The sequence below is a fragment of the Petromyzon marinus genome, chromosome 30 (assembly GCF_048934315.1).
Source record: "Petromyzon marinus isolate PM22_M1 ecotype Great Lakes invasive population chromosome 30, UKy_Petmar_22M1.pri1.0, whole genome shotgun sequence".
In the NCBI taxonomy this organism is placed as follows: Eukaryota; Metazoa; Chordata; class Hyperoartia; order Petromyzontiformes; family Petromyzontidae; genus Petromyzon; species Petromyzon marinus.
In genome coordinates, this window is record NC_133696.1 from 1,912,522 (window position 1) to 1,926,740 (window position 14,219).

The 14,219-nt window shown below is 46.7% G+C and overlaps 1 protein-coding gene across 1 annotated transcript in view; it reads left to right on the plus strand.

The window, feature by feature from the left end:
• Positions 1-14,219, plus strand: part of LOC116947434 (hepatocyte growth factor receptor-like) — a 48,690-nt gene that overhangs the window by 25,532 nt on the left and 8,939 nt on the right. The window contains exons 8-18 of the mRNA XM_076070584.1: positions 2,153-2,267; positions 2,706-2,842; positions 3,607-3,768; positions 4,343-4,442; positions 6,367-6,576; positions 7,462-7,617; positions 8,997-9,153; positions 9,757-9,885; positions 10,893-11,120; positions 12,173-12,256; positions 13,762-13,943. Of these exons, the coding sequence (XP_075926699.1) occupies positions 2,153-2,267; positions 2,706-2,842; positions 3,607-3,768; positions 4,343-4,442; positions 6,367-6,576; positions 7,462-7,617; positions 8,997-9,153; positions 9,757-9,885; positions 10,893-11,120; positions 12,173-12,256; positions 13,762-13,943 (1,660 nt within the window). The remainder of the gene's footprint in view (positions 1-2,152; positions 2,268-2,705; positions 2,843-3,606; positions 3,769-4,342; positions 4,443-6,366; positions 6,577-7,461; positions 7,618-8,996; positions 9,154-9,756; positions 9,886-10,892; positions 11,121-12,172; positions 12,257-13,761; positions 13,944-14,219) is intronic.

Below are 14,219 nucleotides of genomic sequence, written 5' to 3' on the forward strand. Positions count from 1 at the left end.
CGACGTGTAGAGGTCCGATGAACTCGCGGTGGCGCTCGGAGAGAAGACGGATTAGTGAGATGAAGCGGAGGCGAACGAGAGGTTGAATTGAGAGAGTTGTGGGATACAGCGCAGGTGACGCTTATTTAAATGAATGTGAGAGGAACAAGAGAGGAAAGGCCTGGATACAAGAGGTACAGATTGGTGGTCACATGCAGTAAGGGAAAAAAGTATTTGATCCCCTGCTGATTTTTTTTGTACATTTGCCTACTGACAAAGAAATGATCAGTCTATAATTTTAATGGTAGGTTTATTTGAACAGTGAGAGACAGAATAACAACAAAAAAATCCAGAAAAACGCATGTCAAAAATATCATGAATTGATTTGCATTTTAATAAGGGAAATAAGTATTTGACCCCTCTGCAAAACAGGACTTAGTACTTGTTGGCAATCACAGAGGTCAGACGTTTCTTGTAGTTGGCCACCAGGTTTGCACACATCTCAAGATGGATTTTATCCCACTCCTCTTTGCAGATCTTTTCCAAGTCATTAAGGTTTCGAGGCTGACGTTTGGCAACTCGAACCTTCAGCTTCCTCCACAGATTTTCTATGGGATTAAGGTCTGGAGACTGGCTAGGCCACTCCAGGACCTTAATGTGCTTCTTCTTGAGCCACTCCTTTGTTGCCTTGGCCGTGTGTTTTGGGTCATTGGCATGCTGGAATACCCATCCACGACCCATTTTAAATGCCCTGGTTGAGGGAAGGAGGTTCTCACCCAAGATTTGACGGTACATGGCCCCGTCCATCGTCCCTTTGATGCGGTGAAGTTGTCCTGTCCCCTTAGCAGAAAAACACCCCCAAAGCATAATGTTTCCACCTCCATGTTTCACGGTGGGGATGGTGTTCTTGGGGTCATAGGCAGCATTCCTCCTTCTCCAAACACCGCGAGTTGAGTTGATGCCAAAGAGCTCCATTTTGGTCTCGTCTGACCACAACACTTTCACCCAGTTGTCCTCTGAATCATTCAGATGTTCATTGGCTAACTTCAGACGGGCATGTATATGTGCTTTCTTGAGCAGGGGGACCTTGCGGGCGCTGCAGGATTTCAGTCCTTCACGGCGTAGTGTGTTACCAATTGTTTTCTTGGTGACTATGGTCCCAGCTGCCTTGAGATCATTGACAAGATCCTCCCGTGTAGTTCTGGGCTGATTCCTGACCGTTCTCATGATCATTGCAACTCCACGAGGTGAGATCTTGCATGGAGCCCGAGGCCGAGGGAGATTGACAGTTCTTTTGTGTTTCTTCGATTTGCGAATAATCGCACCAACTGTTGTCACCTTCTCACCAAGCTGCTTGTCAATGGTCTTGTAGCCCATTCCAGCCTTGTGTAGGTCTACAATCTTGTCCCTGACATCCTTGGAGAGCTCTTTGGTCTTGGCCATGGTGGAGAGTTTGGAATCTGATTGATTGCTTCTGTGGACAGGTGTCTTTTATACAGGTAACAAGCTGAGATTAGGAGCACTCCCTTTAAGAGTGTGCTCCTAAACTCAGCTCGTTACCTGTATAAAAGACAACTGCAGGGAGCCAGAAATCTTTCTGATTGAGAGGGGGTCAAATAGTTATTTCACTCATTAAAATGCAAATCAATTTATAACATTTTTGACATGCGTTTTTCTGGGTTTTTTTGTTGTTATTCTGTCTCTCACTGTTCAAATAAACCTATCATTAAAATTATAGACTGATCATTTCTTTATCAGTGGGCAAACGTACAAAATCAGCAGGGGATCAAATGCTTTTTTCCCTCATGTGATATCATAACACGTGACGTCAAATGGCCCACCAGCAGTTTTGGTACGTGGCCCACTGGAAAATAGAGCCTAATAACAAGTTTAAATGGGAAATATTTGCGTGTGTTATCGTGCATATGTATATACAGATTAATAATTGATTTAGCATTAAGCCACATAATGGTCTGACCCAAATTCTTGACATGAACCCCTCCCACCCCCAACCATTTGACGTAGAAAAACAAAATCACGTTTCGTGTGTACAGTAATTATCGATTCAGCTCGCCCGAAAGTTGAAGGACAATCCTCACGACCAGATTAATTAATCTGTGAAATGCGACGTTTCGCTTGGAGCTGTGGTGAGCACGTGTGTCATTGCCAACAGCCTCGTGTGTGTCCTGGAGCCGACGAGCAGTCGGGAGAAACTCGGCCGCGTCGTGCAAGTGAACGTGACCACCCCCAGCGGGGGCTCCACCCTCGTGGAGGGATTTGAATTTGTGGTGAGTTACCCGGTGCGCTGAGCGCGTGCGTGTGTGTGCTTACGCGCGTGCGTGCGTGTGTGTGCTCGCACGTGCGTGTGTGTATGAAGAATATTTAAACCGGTTCTGGGCCTCTCCTAGGTTGACTCAGCCTTAAACGTGTGTCTGGCCATCCATGATGCTGACCATCCCCTACCCCCTCCCCCATGCGCGGTATCAGCCTTCATTGGTGCTCGCGAATGGCAATTGCCCATACAGTCCGTTAAAAGGCAATACGGGGGACATTTATCTAAGTGTGTGGAGCGCGAGAGTGCGGCGGTTAGCACACTGCGCTACGAACTCGGTCACCCGAGTTCAATTCCCCCTCACAGCTGGAAACTCCCCCGCCAGTGCTGTTGCGGCCACCGCCTTCCAAGTTGTGACCAGCGGCCGTGTGCGTGTCGCTGCGGAGGGACGCAGGTACCAGAGGTGACAAAGATCTCGCCCGCGTTCGGCCCGCTTTCCGGGATGACTCTGCTCACGCTGGAGGGGAAACACCTCTCCGCCGGCTCCGATCGGCAGGTCCGAGTCGGAGACAAGCCCTGCCTCGTTGTCAGGTACGGCCGCGAATTTTTATTGCTAAACAATGTTTTTTTTATCTTACCAGATAAGGGCCACTTGAGCTATGTCGCTCCCTTTCAGAAGCGACCTGGCTACCACAAATGATAGCTCAACGACGTGGCTTATTATCACGTGGAAATATATAGCAGCCTAATACTCTGAACGCGTGTTGATTCTAAAGGTGGAGAGAAAACCCGGAAGACCCGGAGAGAAAAAATCCACACGACCACTGGGAGAGAGACATGCAAACTCCAAATATACAGGCCTCAAAGTCTAGATTTAAAAGTGCATAGCTCCAGTGGCTTACTAATATCTTAAGGAAGAGCGTTCCAAACGGCCGCAGAACCACATCTGAATGCGCGCGATTCTGTGACCATCTTTGTTCGATGGCCAGCCAAAAGCCACTGCTGCGAGGATGACCGGAATTCACGTGATGGTTTATACTCCTTGCCGAGATCAGCAAGGTATTCTGATTCATGTGTGGCAAGCACTGGTGACCCGAGTTCAATTCCTGCTCACGGCCAACACCAGTGACATTTATCTGAACCGGTCATGGTGCCTCCCCTAAGTCGACTCAGCCTCAAATGAGTACCTGGTGCGGTGTGTAAACATCGCCACTGGGGAGACAAACGCGGTCGGGCGTGGTGCTGGCCACCCTCCGTCCCGTGTATCGTGCCAGCCTTGATGGGTGCTCGCTAACAACACCTGCCCCAAAATTACGTTAAGGCTTCACGGGGGAATCTTTGTCTTTGTGCGACAGCTTTACAGAAACGACGATCGTGTGCACTACTCCCAAGCACACCGCGCTGGAAGAACTTCCCGTCTTCTGGAAGATCGATAACTCCATGTCCCCCACCCAAGCGTTCCAATACCGCCCGGACCCCAACATCTCCAGCATCCATCCCAGCAGCAGCTTCATTGGGTGAGAGATTCCTGGTCGAGGAAAAAGGAAAAGGACTCTCTCTCACACGTGACTTGGCTTGACCGCTTAATTATTTTGTTATTTATATTCTGCCCTGCGACTATCCAAGGCAGTCACAATGTATCTTGTGAACATAACCCATCGCAAATACATGTTCTAGTGTAAAGTTATTTTGTTGTTAGATATTTACTGTCGGGAAAGTACATCAAAGGATTGTAGAAAAAAATGTGGCGATAAAAAAGCAGTGCTGATGGCGTCGTTCCGTGTGACGTCATCTCACGACGTCACATATCGTACACCCGTGTGGCATCACATTCTGTACAACCTGGAATGTAACATTATTACAAATTTTTGTTGTCCTTCCCTGGCACCTCCGAGTTTGCTGTCCTCCCACACCTCCGATTAGCACGGTTGCCTATGTACGGTGCGAAAGAAGTTGAACACACACACATGCATAAAGAAATTCATCCAAAGACAAACGTGCGTTGAAATCGCTTGTGCTACATTTTTCTTCCCTCCTTTTTACGAGCGGAAATCCGTTTCCGTCGAATGTTTGTGCCTCCCTCGTGTGCAGCAGCGGGGACTGCCACGTCAACGTGTTCGGCTCAAATCTCGACTCGGTGCTCCACCCCCAGATAGTCATCCAGGAGTCGAGCTCAACGGGGAGCTCCAAGGTAGCTGGAGCCTGCCGGGCGCCACAGTGGGGAGGTGGGCGGGTACCTCGGGGGCCACGGGGACTCTCGATCTGCCATCACCCGCTAAGATTTTCTGGGTTCGAATCGTGGTTTGCAGCCACCCGTCATGAAACCGTGTTCTCTCAAGTGTGGCGAGCTGATTGTCCCAACCTCGTTACCACTGACCTACAGTGAGGGAAAAAAGGATTTGATCCCCTGCTGATTTTGTACGTTTGCCCACTGACAAAGAAATCATCAGTCTATAATTTTAATGGTAGGTTTATTTGAACAGTGAGAGACAGAATAACAACAAAAAAAACCCAGAAAAACGCATGTCAAAAATGTTATAAATTGATTTGCATTTTAATGAGGGAAATAAGTATTTAACCCCCTCTTAATCAGAATGATTTCTGGCTCCCAGGTGTCTTTTATACAGGTAACGAGCTGAGATTAGGAGCACACTCTTAAAGGGAGTGCTCCTAATCTCAGCTTGTTACCTGTATGAAAGGCACCTGTCCACAGAAGCAATCAATTCCAAACTCTCCACCATGGCCAAGACCAAAGAGCTCTCCAAGGATGTCAGGGACAAGATTGTAGACCTACACAAGGCTGGAATGGGTTATAAGACCATTGCCAAGCAGCTTGATGAGAAGGTGACAACAGTTGGTGCGATTATTCGCAAATGGAAGAAACACAAAAGAATTTCAATCTCCCTCAGCCTGGGGCTCCATGCAAGATCTCACCTCGTGGAGTTGCAATGATCATGAGAACGGTGAGGAATCAGCCCAGAACTACACGGGAGGATCTTGTCAAATATCTCAAGGCAGCTGGGACCATAGTCACCAAGAAAACAATTGGTAACACACTACGGCGTGAAGGACTGAAAACCTGCAGCGCCCGCAAGGTCCCCCTGCTCAAGAAAGCACATATACATGCCCGTCTGAAGTTTGCCAGTGAACATCTGAATGATTCAGAGGACAACTGGGTGAAAGTGTTGTGGTCAGATGAGACCAAAATGGAGCTCTTCGGCATCAACTCAACTCGCCGTGTTTGGAGGAGGAGGAATGCTGCCTATGACCCCAAGAACACCATCCCCACCGTCAAACATGGAGGTGGAAACATTATGCTTTGGGGGTGTTTTTCTGCTAAAGGAACAGGACAACTTCACCGCATCAAAGGGACGATGGACGGGGCCATGTAACGTCAAATCTTGGGTGAGAACCTCCTTCCCTCAGCCAGGGCATTGAAAATGGGTCGTGGATGGGTATTCCAACATGATAATGAGCCAAAACACATGGCCAAGGCAACAAAGGAGTGGCTCAAGAAGAAGGACATTAAGGTCCTGGAGTGGCCTAGCCAGTCTCCAGACCTTAATCAGATAGAAACTCTGTGGAGGGAGCTGAAGGTTCGAGTTGCCAAACGTCAGCCTCGAAACCTTAATGACTTGGAGAAGATCTGCAAACCTGGTGGCCAACTACAAGAAACGTCTGACCTCTGTGATTGCCAACAAGGGTTTTGCCACCAAGTACTAAGTCATGTTTTGCAGAGGGGTCAAATACTTATTTCCCTCATTAATGCAAATCAATTTATAACATTTTTGACATGCGTTTTTCTGGATTTTTTTGTTGTTATTCTGTCTCTCACTGTTCAAATAAACCTACCATTAAAATTACAGACTGATCATTTCTTTGTCAGTGGGCAAACGTACAAAATCAGCAGGGGATCAAATACTCTTTTTCCCTCACTGTGTATGTTCTACGTGCTGAGAATTATAAAAGTACACATTATTGGCATATAACAAACTTATTTTTCCAATACGGCATTGGGGGGGGCCTTCCTCCAGAAGGAAATTGACGATGGACTGTACGTTGTTATTTGTATTGATACTAGCTCTGGTATGTGGAACTGGTGGTTTCCTCCGTAGGACTGTGTGGTGATGGAACATGGCTTGGAGATGTTGTGCCTGGCTCCTGAGCCTGCACAGGGCCCAGGCATCGCGCAGCTCACCTTCAAGTTCGACGGAATCAATGTGGGCAGGTTCAGCATGAACTACCTCAAGAAGCCGCCCTTCTTCATGCTGCCCATCGCCAACCCCACCGTGATCACCACCTCCGGCTCCCAGATCAACATCACCGTTATGTGACCCTCGATCTTAGTACTCCGGGTGGCTGGGTGTACGTAGCCTAGAGATCGGCGCTAAACATTAATGGAGTGCATATTCTTAGTTTTTTCGGTAAAGTCACGTTGAAGAGAAACAACAAAATAACAAAATATATATAAAACAATTGTTTTATATATATTTTGTTATTTTGTTGTTTAACAACAAAATAACAAAATATATATAAAACAATTGTTGTTTAACAAAATAACAAAATATATATAAAACAATTGTTTTATATATATTTTGTTATTTTGTTGTTTAAAACAATTGTTTTATATATATTTTGTTATTTTGTTGTTTCTCTTCAACGTGACTTTACCGAAAAAACTAAGAATATGAATTACTGCAGTCACGAAAGCTTTAAATCAAAAATTAATGGAGTGCGTTAATTAATTCCACTCGGTCTTTCATGTATGCTTTATTTCTACTAGTGGTCAAACGGGAACGCGTGTATTCGAGAAGAAACGGGTGAAATATATATGTAGATATCGTTTTGACTGTTAAGAGAAGTATGTGAGCTTGGACAGGACACGTCGACAGCCAACGGTGATGGGCGCTGGATAGAGACGAATTACCGGGTGGCAGCCAAGGGAGGGATCGCACTCAAGCGAATGTTTACCGAGGGGATAGAGCGGTGAATTAGCTCCTGTGCAGGCACTGGGTGGATTGTTACTTCGACGAGTCCTGTCCCTAGTTTTCATACTTTAAGATAATAATAATGATGTACATAATATTTTTGAATACGTTGCGTTATTTCTGCTTTTCATTCGAAACCCAGCGGAAATCTGTCGAGCACTGAACCCAGTATGCTCACGTGCTCCGTCTGCGTGCGTTTGTGTGTGCCTGCTGCACTTGCAGAGCGAGGCGCTTGCAAAGCTGGTGCAGTTGTACCAAGTGACGCTGATGGTGGACAAGTGGAAGTGCGGGGATGTGACCGTGGGCCCCACGTGGGTGTCGTGCAAGATCCCAGGGGAAGCCATGGCTGAGTCAACCAGAGACAGCCTGCCGCTGTCGGTGAGTGATAATTTGAGGATTCGAATTTTATATTTAGCTTAGGCCACGTCATAATTTGGACAAGTTTCTCTCGTGAGACCCTGCACCGGAATTTTACCATTTAGATTCGAGGTTTTGCTTGGGATTTTGTTAAGCATATTCAGGATAAGATCCAGGAAGTCAGATTTAAATCGAAGAATTGATACCTACGTGCTAAATTTATTTGTGATAATTGTTCAACTCACTGGTGAGCTGAAACTCGAATAATTGCTTTGCGTAATGCTTATACACATGATAAGTACATTTGTTTGGCTATGTCAGATGGTAGAGGGTCACACAACACAAATTTTGACCAGATCTTTTACGTAGCCCTATCCAAAATTATATGATGCGGAAATCTACGTGCTAAGTTAAATTACCAACCTCTGGCTCGATACGATCCGTTACTACATTTTATATGGCTCATGGTCACCTGAGGCCTGCCATTTCTAAACAGTCCACAAAAGATATTTATCCATCACTGCAAGCATCTTAGTTGCACTTATCGGATATTTGAGGGAAATATTTTTGACCAAGCAACAATATGTTGCTATCTTTTGCATGCTTCGTCACCTGTTGTCTTACAAGTAGTTCTGTACACACAGGCAATGTATGTCCTGCCAACGGTGTTTGAAAGTCCGATTTGGCCCTCAGTGTGGAAAGGTTCCCCAGCCCTGCCTTAGGTCAAACCGATTGTCATTGTCGCCATCATCATCATCAGATAACATTGTATTTTCATAATTGTTGGCACCCGTTAGGTGTAGATATTCTGGACTGGTCGCGACTTTCCATAGCGGTAGCCGCCAGTGCAGAAATAACGGGCGCTCTGCCATTATATGCACCTAGTCACATGACCTCACTGCCACCATTGCTTTTCTTGCTACAAAAAAGCCATTGTATTTAAATAAAAAAATTTCTGTTATTTTTTTGTCACAGTTAATCACCGTCAATCATTTTTATTTTCATCATCGCCATCAAGGACGGTAAAGTTCTGTTGCGAATTTTTATTGTTGTCATCAAGAACAGTAAAAGCAAGATTAATCGCCGACAGGCAACACAACCAGAAACATGTCTGAGAGGTTATCCGCCGCTAGAATGGAGCAATGATTAAATCAGCTCGTGTGCAAGTGTTGGGTGGATTGTTACACCGATGGACCAAGAGATGATGGCGGGTTTGAGAGGCTTTCATCCAGCAGTGGATTGATCATAGTTGATGATGATGATGATAATAACAATAGTAATGGAAGATAGGAGGTAGGGCGGTCGCGTATCGCCAAAACGATCTTGCGGAGACGCAACGGGGAGGTCGCTCGCTCGCTCGCTCGCTCTCACCCTAGTGCTGTGTTTTGCGTCACGCTCAGGTGAACCTGTGTCAGCTGAAGCGCATCCTAGAGGAGGTGAAGCTGCCACCGCGCCACAACCACACGGTGGGCGTCGTCGTCGGCCTCCTCATGGCCGCCATCGTTATTGCCATCGCCACGTTCGCCGTGCTGCGCGCCCAACGCTTCAGGAAGAAAGGTAGCGGCGGCAGCAATGGCGGCGGCGCCAAACCCCCGGCTTCCACGAACTGGGACGGTGCAGTACGAGGGAGACCTCGTGCGATACGAGGCTTTTGGCTGGCCATCGAACAAAGACGGTCGCCGCATCGTGCACGTTCAGATGCACTTCTGCAGCCGATATTATGACGCAATTGGAGCTATGCACTTTTAAATCACGTTTGTCACGTAAACAAAACGTGCCACTTCATCACTACTTCAGCACACCGGTGTGACTTGAGTATAAACTCACAACATTTACAATTTGAGTACGACGTTTTGCTCGTGATTACAACCAGCTTCATCGGGCGATTATGGCATAATAGTAACTAATTGGCACGTTTTGTTTACGTGGCAAACCTTACTAATTGGCTGTGTCGGATGGTGGCGGGTTTAATGACGCATTTATATTCACGCAATCTAATCCAAAAAATTATATTGGTCGCGATGAATCTCGTTTAACGTGTGAGCTGCTGCGCATCGGGGGCCAAGTCACACGCTCCCCTACGCGATGCCGCTCGGTGACTCCGTCTTTGTCTTTCGTGAAGGAATCGGCCGTACACGCCGCTCTCGTTGACTTTTTCAGGCTCCAACCACGCGGCCGTGAATGGACACCCCAACCTGGAGCTGTTGTCAGAAGATCGGCGAAACAGCCGCGTGGAGATGTCCACCCTACTGCGGCCCAACGCTGACTACAGGGAGCCACTCCTGAGCGGTAAAGTCACGTGGATAGGTTCAAATTAATCAAAAGAAATAAACAAAAAACTACGACGTTTCGATCGCAACACAAGCGGCCTTCATCAGGTGAAGGGACGAGACTGTATTATTTTATTCTCATTCTACATGACTTTACCGAAAGAACCAAAGAAGGTTCAAATTAATCAAAAGAAATAAACAAAAAACTACGACGTTTCGATCGCAACACAAGCGGCCGTCATCAGGCGGAGAGAAAAGGGGGGTAAGCTTCTAAATGCAACTGTTTATAAAACTTTAAAATGGGCATAGCCCAAGTGTCAGAACGGAGTGGGTGGGGCACAAGAGTCTAGGCCAGCAGTGGATTCATCGGAAGCACTTTGTTGTTGCCTTTCGTTTGGTATCCTTCCCCCACACCACCGATTAGCACAGTTGGCCACGTACGGTGCGAAAGAAGTTCAGCATACATACGTTGACCACGTAGTCGCAGAATTTTGCAGATCGTATGTCTTTCTTTTATTTATAAAAATGCTGCTATCGTCTTCATTGTCATGAAATAATGTTTACTTGCAGAGTTCTCGCAGCGATTGGCACCACCTTGTGTCAGAGAATGGTCGCGGAAGATGATGTCATAGAACCACTTCTGGCACTGCTGACAGATCGCTGTAACCACACCGATGGGAAACCTATTAAAGCCCCGCAGAGATGATTACACGTAACGTTTCTGCAAAGCTAAAAAATAAAAATAGTAAAATCATACCTTTTCAAATGTTTAGGGGTCCCCCATAACAAAACTCCTTTTGTGATGCTTATTCATAAACACGCTCTAGTTCTCTGATATCTTCATCCATGAGCCATTCTCAAACACGGGGGCTGCGATGCATTGCTCTGCCACAGTTCCGAGAGGGCATTTTGTCTCGTGACTTGTTATTAAATAGCATAACACCGGGACAAATGCGTACCAATTTATCTGACTGAATAGAATGTGTATTTTAAAATGTATGTTTGCTGTGGCTCCCTGTGGCTCAGAGCATGAACTTGCCGGTGCGCCGTCAGGCTCCGCCGAGTCATGGGGCCCGGTGTTCAGCCCCGGCTACCGGGTAGGGGACAGAGGTGGGGTCGGGGGGGTCAGGCGGATGACCTCGGTGGAGGTGCTGAGGCTCGACCTCCTGAACCCCGCGCTGCTTGACGAGGTGCGGCCCGTGCTCATCCCGGAGTCGGAGCTGAGCGTGCACGGAGATCGCATCATCGGCAAGGGTGAGGAGGAGGTGTTTATTTATACTTGAGGAATCTGATGTCCAGTCGGGGCGGGTCAGAACGTTACAACAGCAAACAATATAAAAACATCATAGGAGTGCAAAGTATAGGAAAGGTAAATAAATCACCTTAAAAAATCTAGAAATAAAACTAAACATATTTTTTTACATTACCAGGTAAAGCCCACAAAAGTTTTTTACTTATTTTTCAGAAGTGACCTTGCCACAAATGATGGCTCAACAAAGTGGCTTATCATGTAAAAATTTATAGCAGTAAAATAATCTGGGTGCATCATGCGAGGAAGAGTGAAGATGTACAAATATTCGGGGGGTTGGTTATGATGGAGAAGTACAATGGAGGGAGAAGAGGAGTGAATGACGGAGCAGAATAAAGGAACAGAGAGGATCGAGAGATGGAAAAAGGCAGGGGAAGGAGGAGAAAGATAGTGACAAATGAGAGAACATGCAGATAGAGGAGAGAGAACGACGAGGTGAGAGCCTGTTGAGACAAAAGTCTCCTCCGAGAGAGACCTGGGGAGAGAGATGGAAAGAGAAGGAAGGATATGGGGAGGGAGAGAGAGAGTGAAATAGATGAAGACAGGAAAGGGGCAAAGGGAAAGAGCGCGCCAAAGGTGTGTGGAGAGGAGAAGAGGAAAAGACAACGTGGAGTGAGGAGCGATGTGAGAAAGAGAGAATTCAAGACCTGGAGAGTGCAAAATAAACAGAATACGAAAATGAAAAAATGTGGATTATTAAAGTAATCGTTATAAATGGAAAATTTACTGAAATTGGTGCTTAGAACTCCATGCTTGGTATATGTGTTTATACATTATATTCGATGGGTTAATTATGAATGAGGTAGATTTTACAACAGAAGAAGATATTGCTTCTGTTCAACTTATCATGATTCGTGACAGCAGTGATAACTCTGCAACTATGACGACACTGTAACGAAGCTGGTTGAAACAACGCCGAAGACAACAACAACAACAATAATCATAAACACACATTTCATGACATTTGACAATAAATCCGAAATGCTTGTTGTTGCAGGTCACTTTGGCTGCGTTTACCATGGCTCTCTGAAAGACTCTAAAAGCAACAAGGAGATCGTTTGTGCCGTGAAGTCCTTGAACAGTGAGTTGCGCGTTAATATTTTATGCACCGATTTCTCCCGTTCTCACAGGGGGCCCCCCCTCAGGGGTCAAACACACACACACAGCCTTATTTTTTTCTTTTGCGCGTTTTCCCCTGCTGCGATGGGCTCTCTCGTCGCTTGCGGAAAGCGTTGGGGTATGAAGCACGTGTTTTTATTATTTATGACAAGGTCAGTGAGAGCCAACGCGCTGGTTCCATACAAAATACCCTCGCTTGGCAGCAATGTAACGGATTAAAGGAGGTGCGCTCGTTCTAAACTTACTCGGCATTCCATTACCATCTACATCTCCTTCCGCGCAATGTGAACCAACGGAGAAGTGCCCCTGTTCAGCTGCATAATGTGTATGTGCGAAAGCTTGTACTGGCAAGCAAATGACTTCGATATTAACAAAACAGAATGGCTATTTGTAATGTAAATTTGGTTAGTTTCCCTTTTAAACCTTAAAATAATCATGTGAAGTGGCCATTAAGGGTTGATTGTAAATTTTAATTTGTTGATTTGCATTAAAACTGATGTTTTTATCTCGGGTCAGTTTTACTGCTTAAGATATTTTACCAATCTCTGGGTCGGCTTTTTTCCAAGTGCGGGAATTCTGGAGTGCTTGTACAAACCCCACACAACAACAACAACAACAACCGCCATTCGCCACTGAGTAGCGGTAACATCGCCACAAAGCTTGTGCACTTTAAGGCCACGTGAAGTGTCGAACGTCCGCTGGCAGGAGTTCACAGGACAGACCCAGCAGGTGCCATGGGTTGACTGACCGAGATGACTGGCTGATGCAAATACCCCACAAACACACACACGCGCGAGTGCGTGCGAATAAAACTCAAATGTTGCACAGAAAGGTCAACCAACCTATTTGCTGCACTGCCATTGACTAGAATACTCGGCTGAAAATTAAGCATCGTCCATTGATTAAAAGTAACGATTACAGTCATGATACCACTAGCAGTACTACAACATGGCACAGTGGATAAAAAAATATTAATTGATTGGACCGATTTGCCACCTTCAAAATAATTATAATTCATTGAATCGCAGCAATTAATTGATTCACAAATAATTGATTGAATCATGAACACTGGCGAAATTGCAAAGCAGGCAGGATGGGACCAAGTGAATCACTACATTCCTACAAGGACAAAGACCCCCCGTTTAGCCTTAACCAACTGTTGGGGCAAGTGCTGTTAGCAAGTAGCACCTATGAAGGCCAGCACGGTACACAGTGGGGTGGGTGGCCAACACCACGTCCTTTATCTCCCCAGTGGCGATGTTTTTACACACTGCACCAAATACTCATTTAAGGCCGAGTCGACCTAGTGGAGGCCCAGGACCGATTCAGATAATCGTCACTGGGTGTTAGCCGTGAGCGGGAATCGAACCCGAGACGCCGGGTTCGTAGCGCAGCGCGCTAAGCGCTACGTTATATTCCAATACGCGCGCGCACTCGCACGTCTCTCCGCTGCCCATCTCTGCGCAGGGATCACTGAGGTGGAGGAGGTGGAGCAGTTCCTGCGAGAGGGCATCATCATGAAGGGCTTCCACCACCACAACGTGCTGTCGCTCCTCGGCATCTGCGTGCCCGCCCACGGTCTGCCTCTCGTCGTGCTGCCCTACATGCAGCACGGGGATCTGTGCCACTTCATCCGCGACGAGGAGCGGGTGAGCCGCCGCGATCGGGCGGCGCGTTGTAGTTTGACCTGCCACCTGTGTGCGTACGTACGCCCCCGTAGCGGCAGCAGCGGCGGCTTTTGGCTGACCATCGAACAAAAGGCGGTCACCGCATCGCGCGCTTTCAGATGCGCTTCTGCACGCCGTCTCGGTCGCTCTTCCACACAATATTGGGCAGCCACTTGAGCTATGCACTTTTAAATCTATATTGAAAACTTTACTTCTTTAGAACTGCTTTTTGTGTTTAGTTTGTTGTCCTTCTCCGGC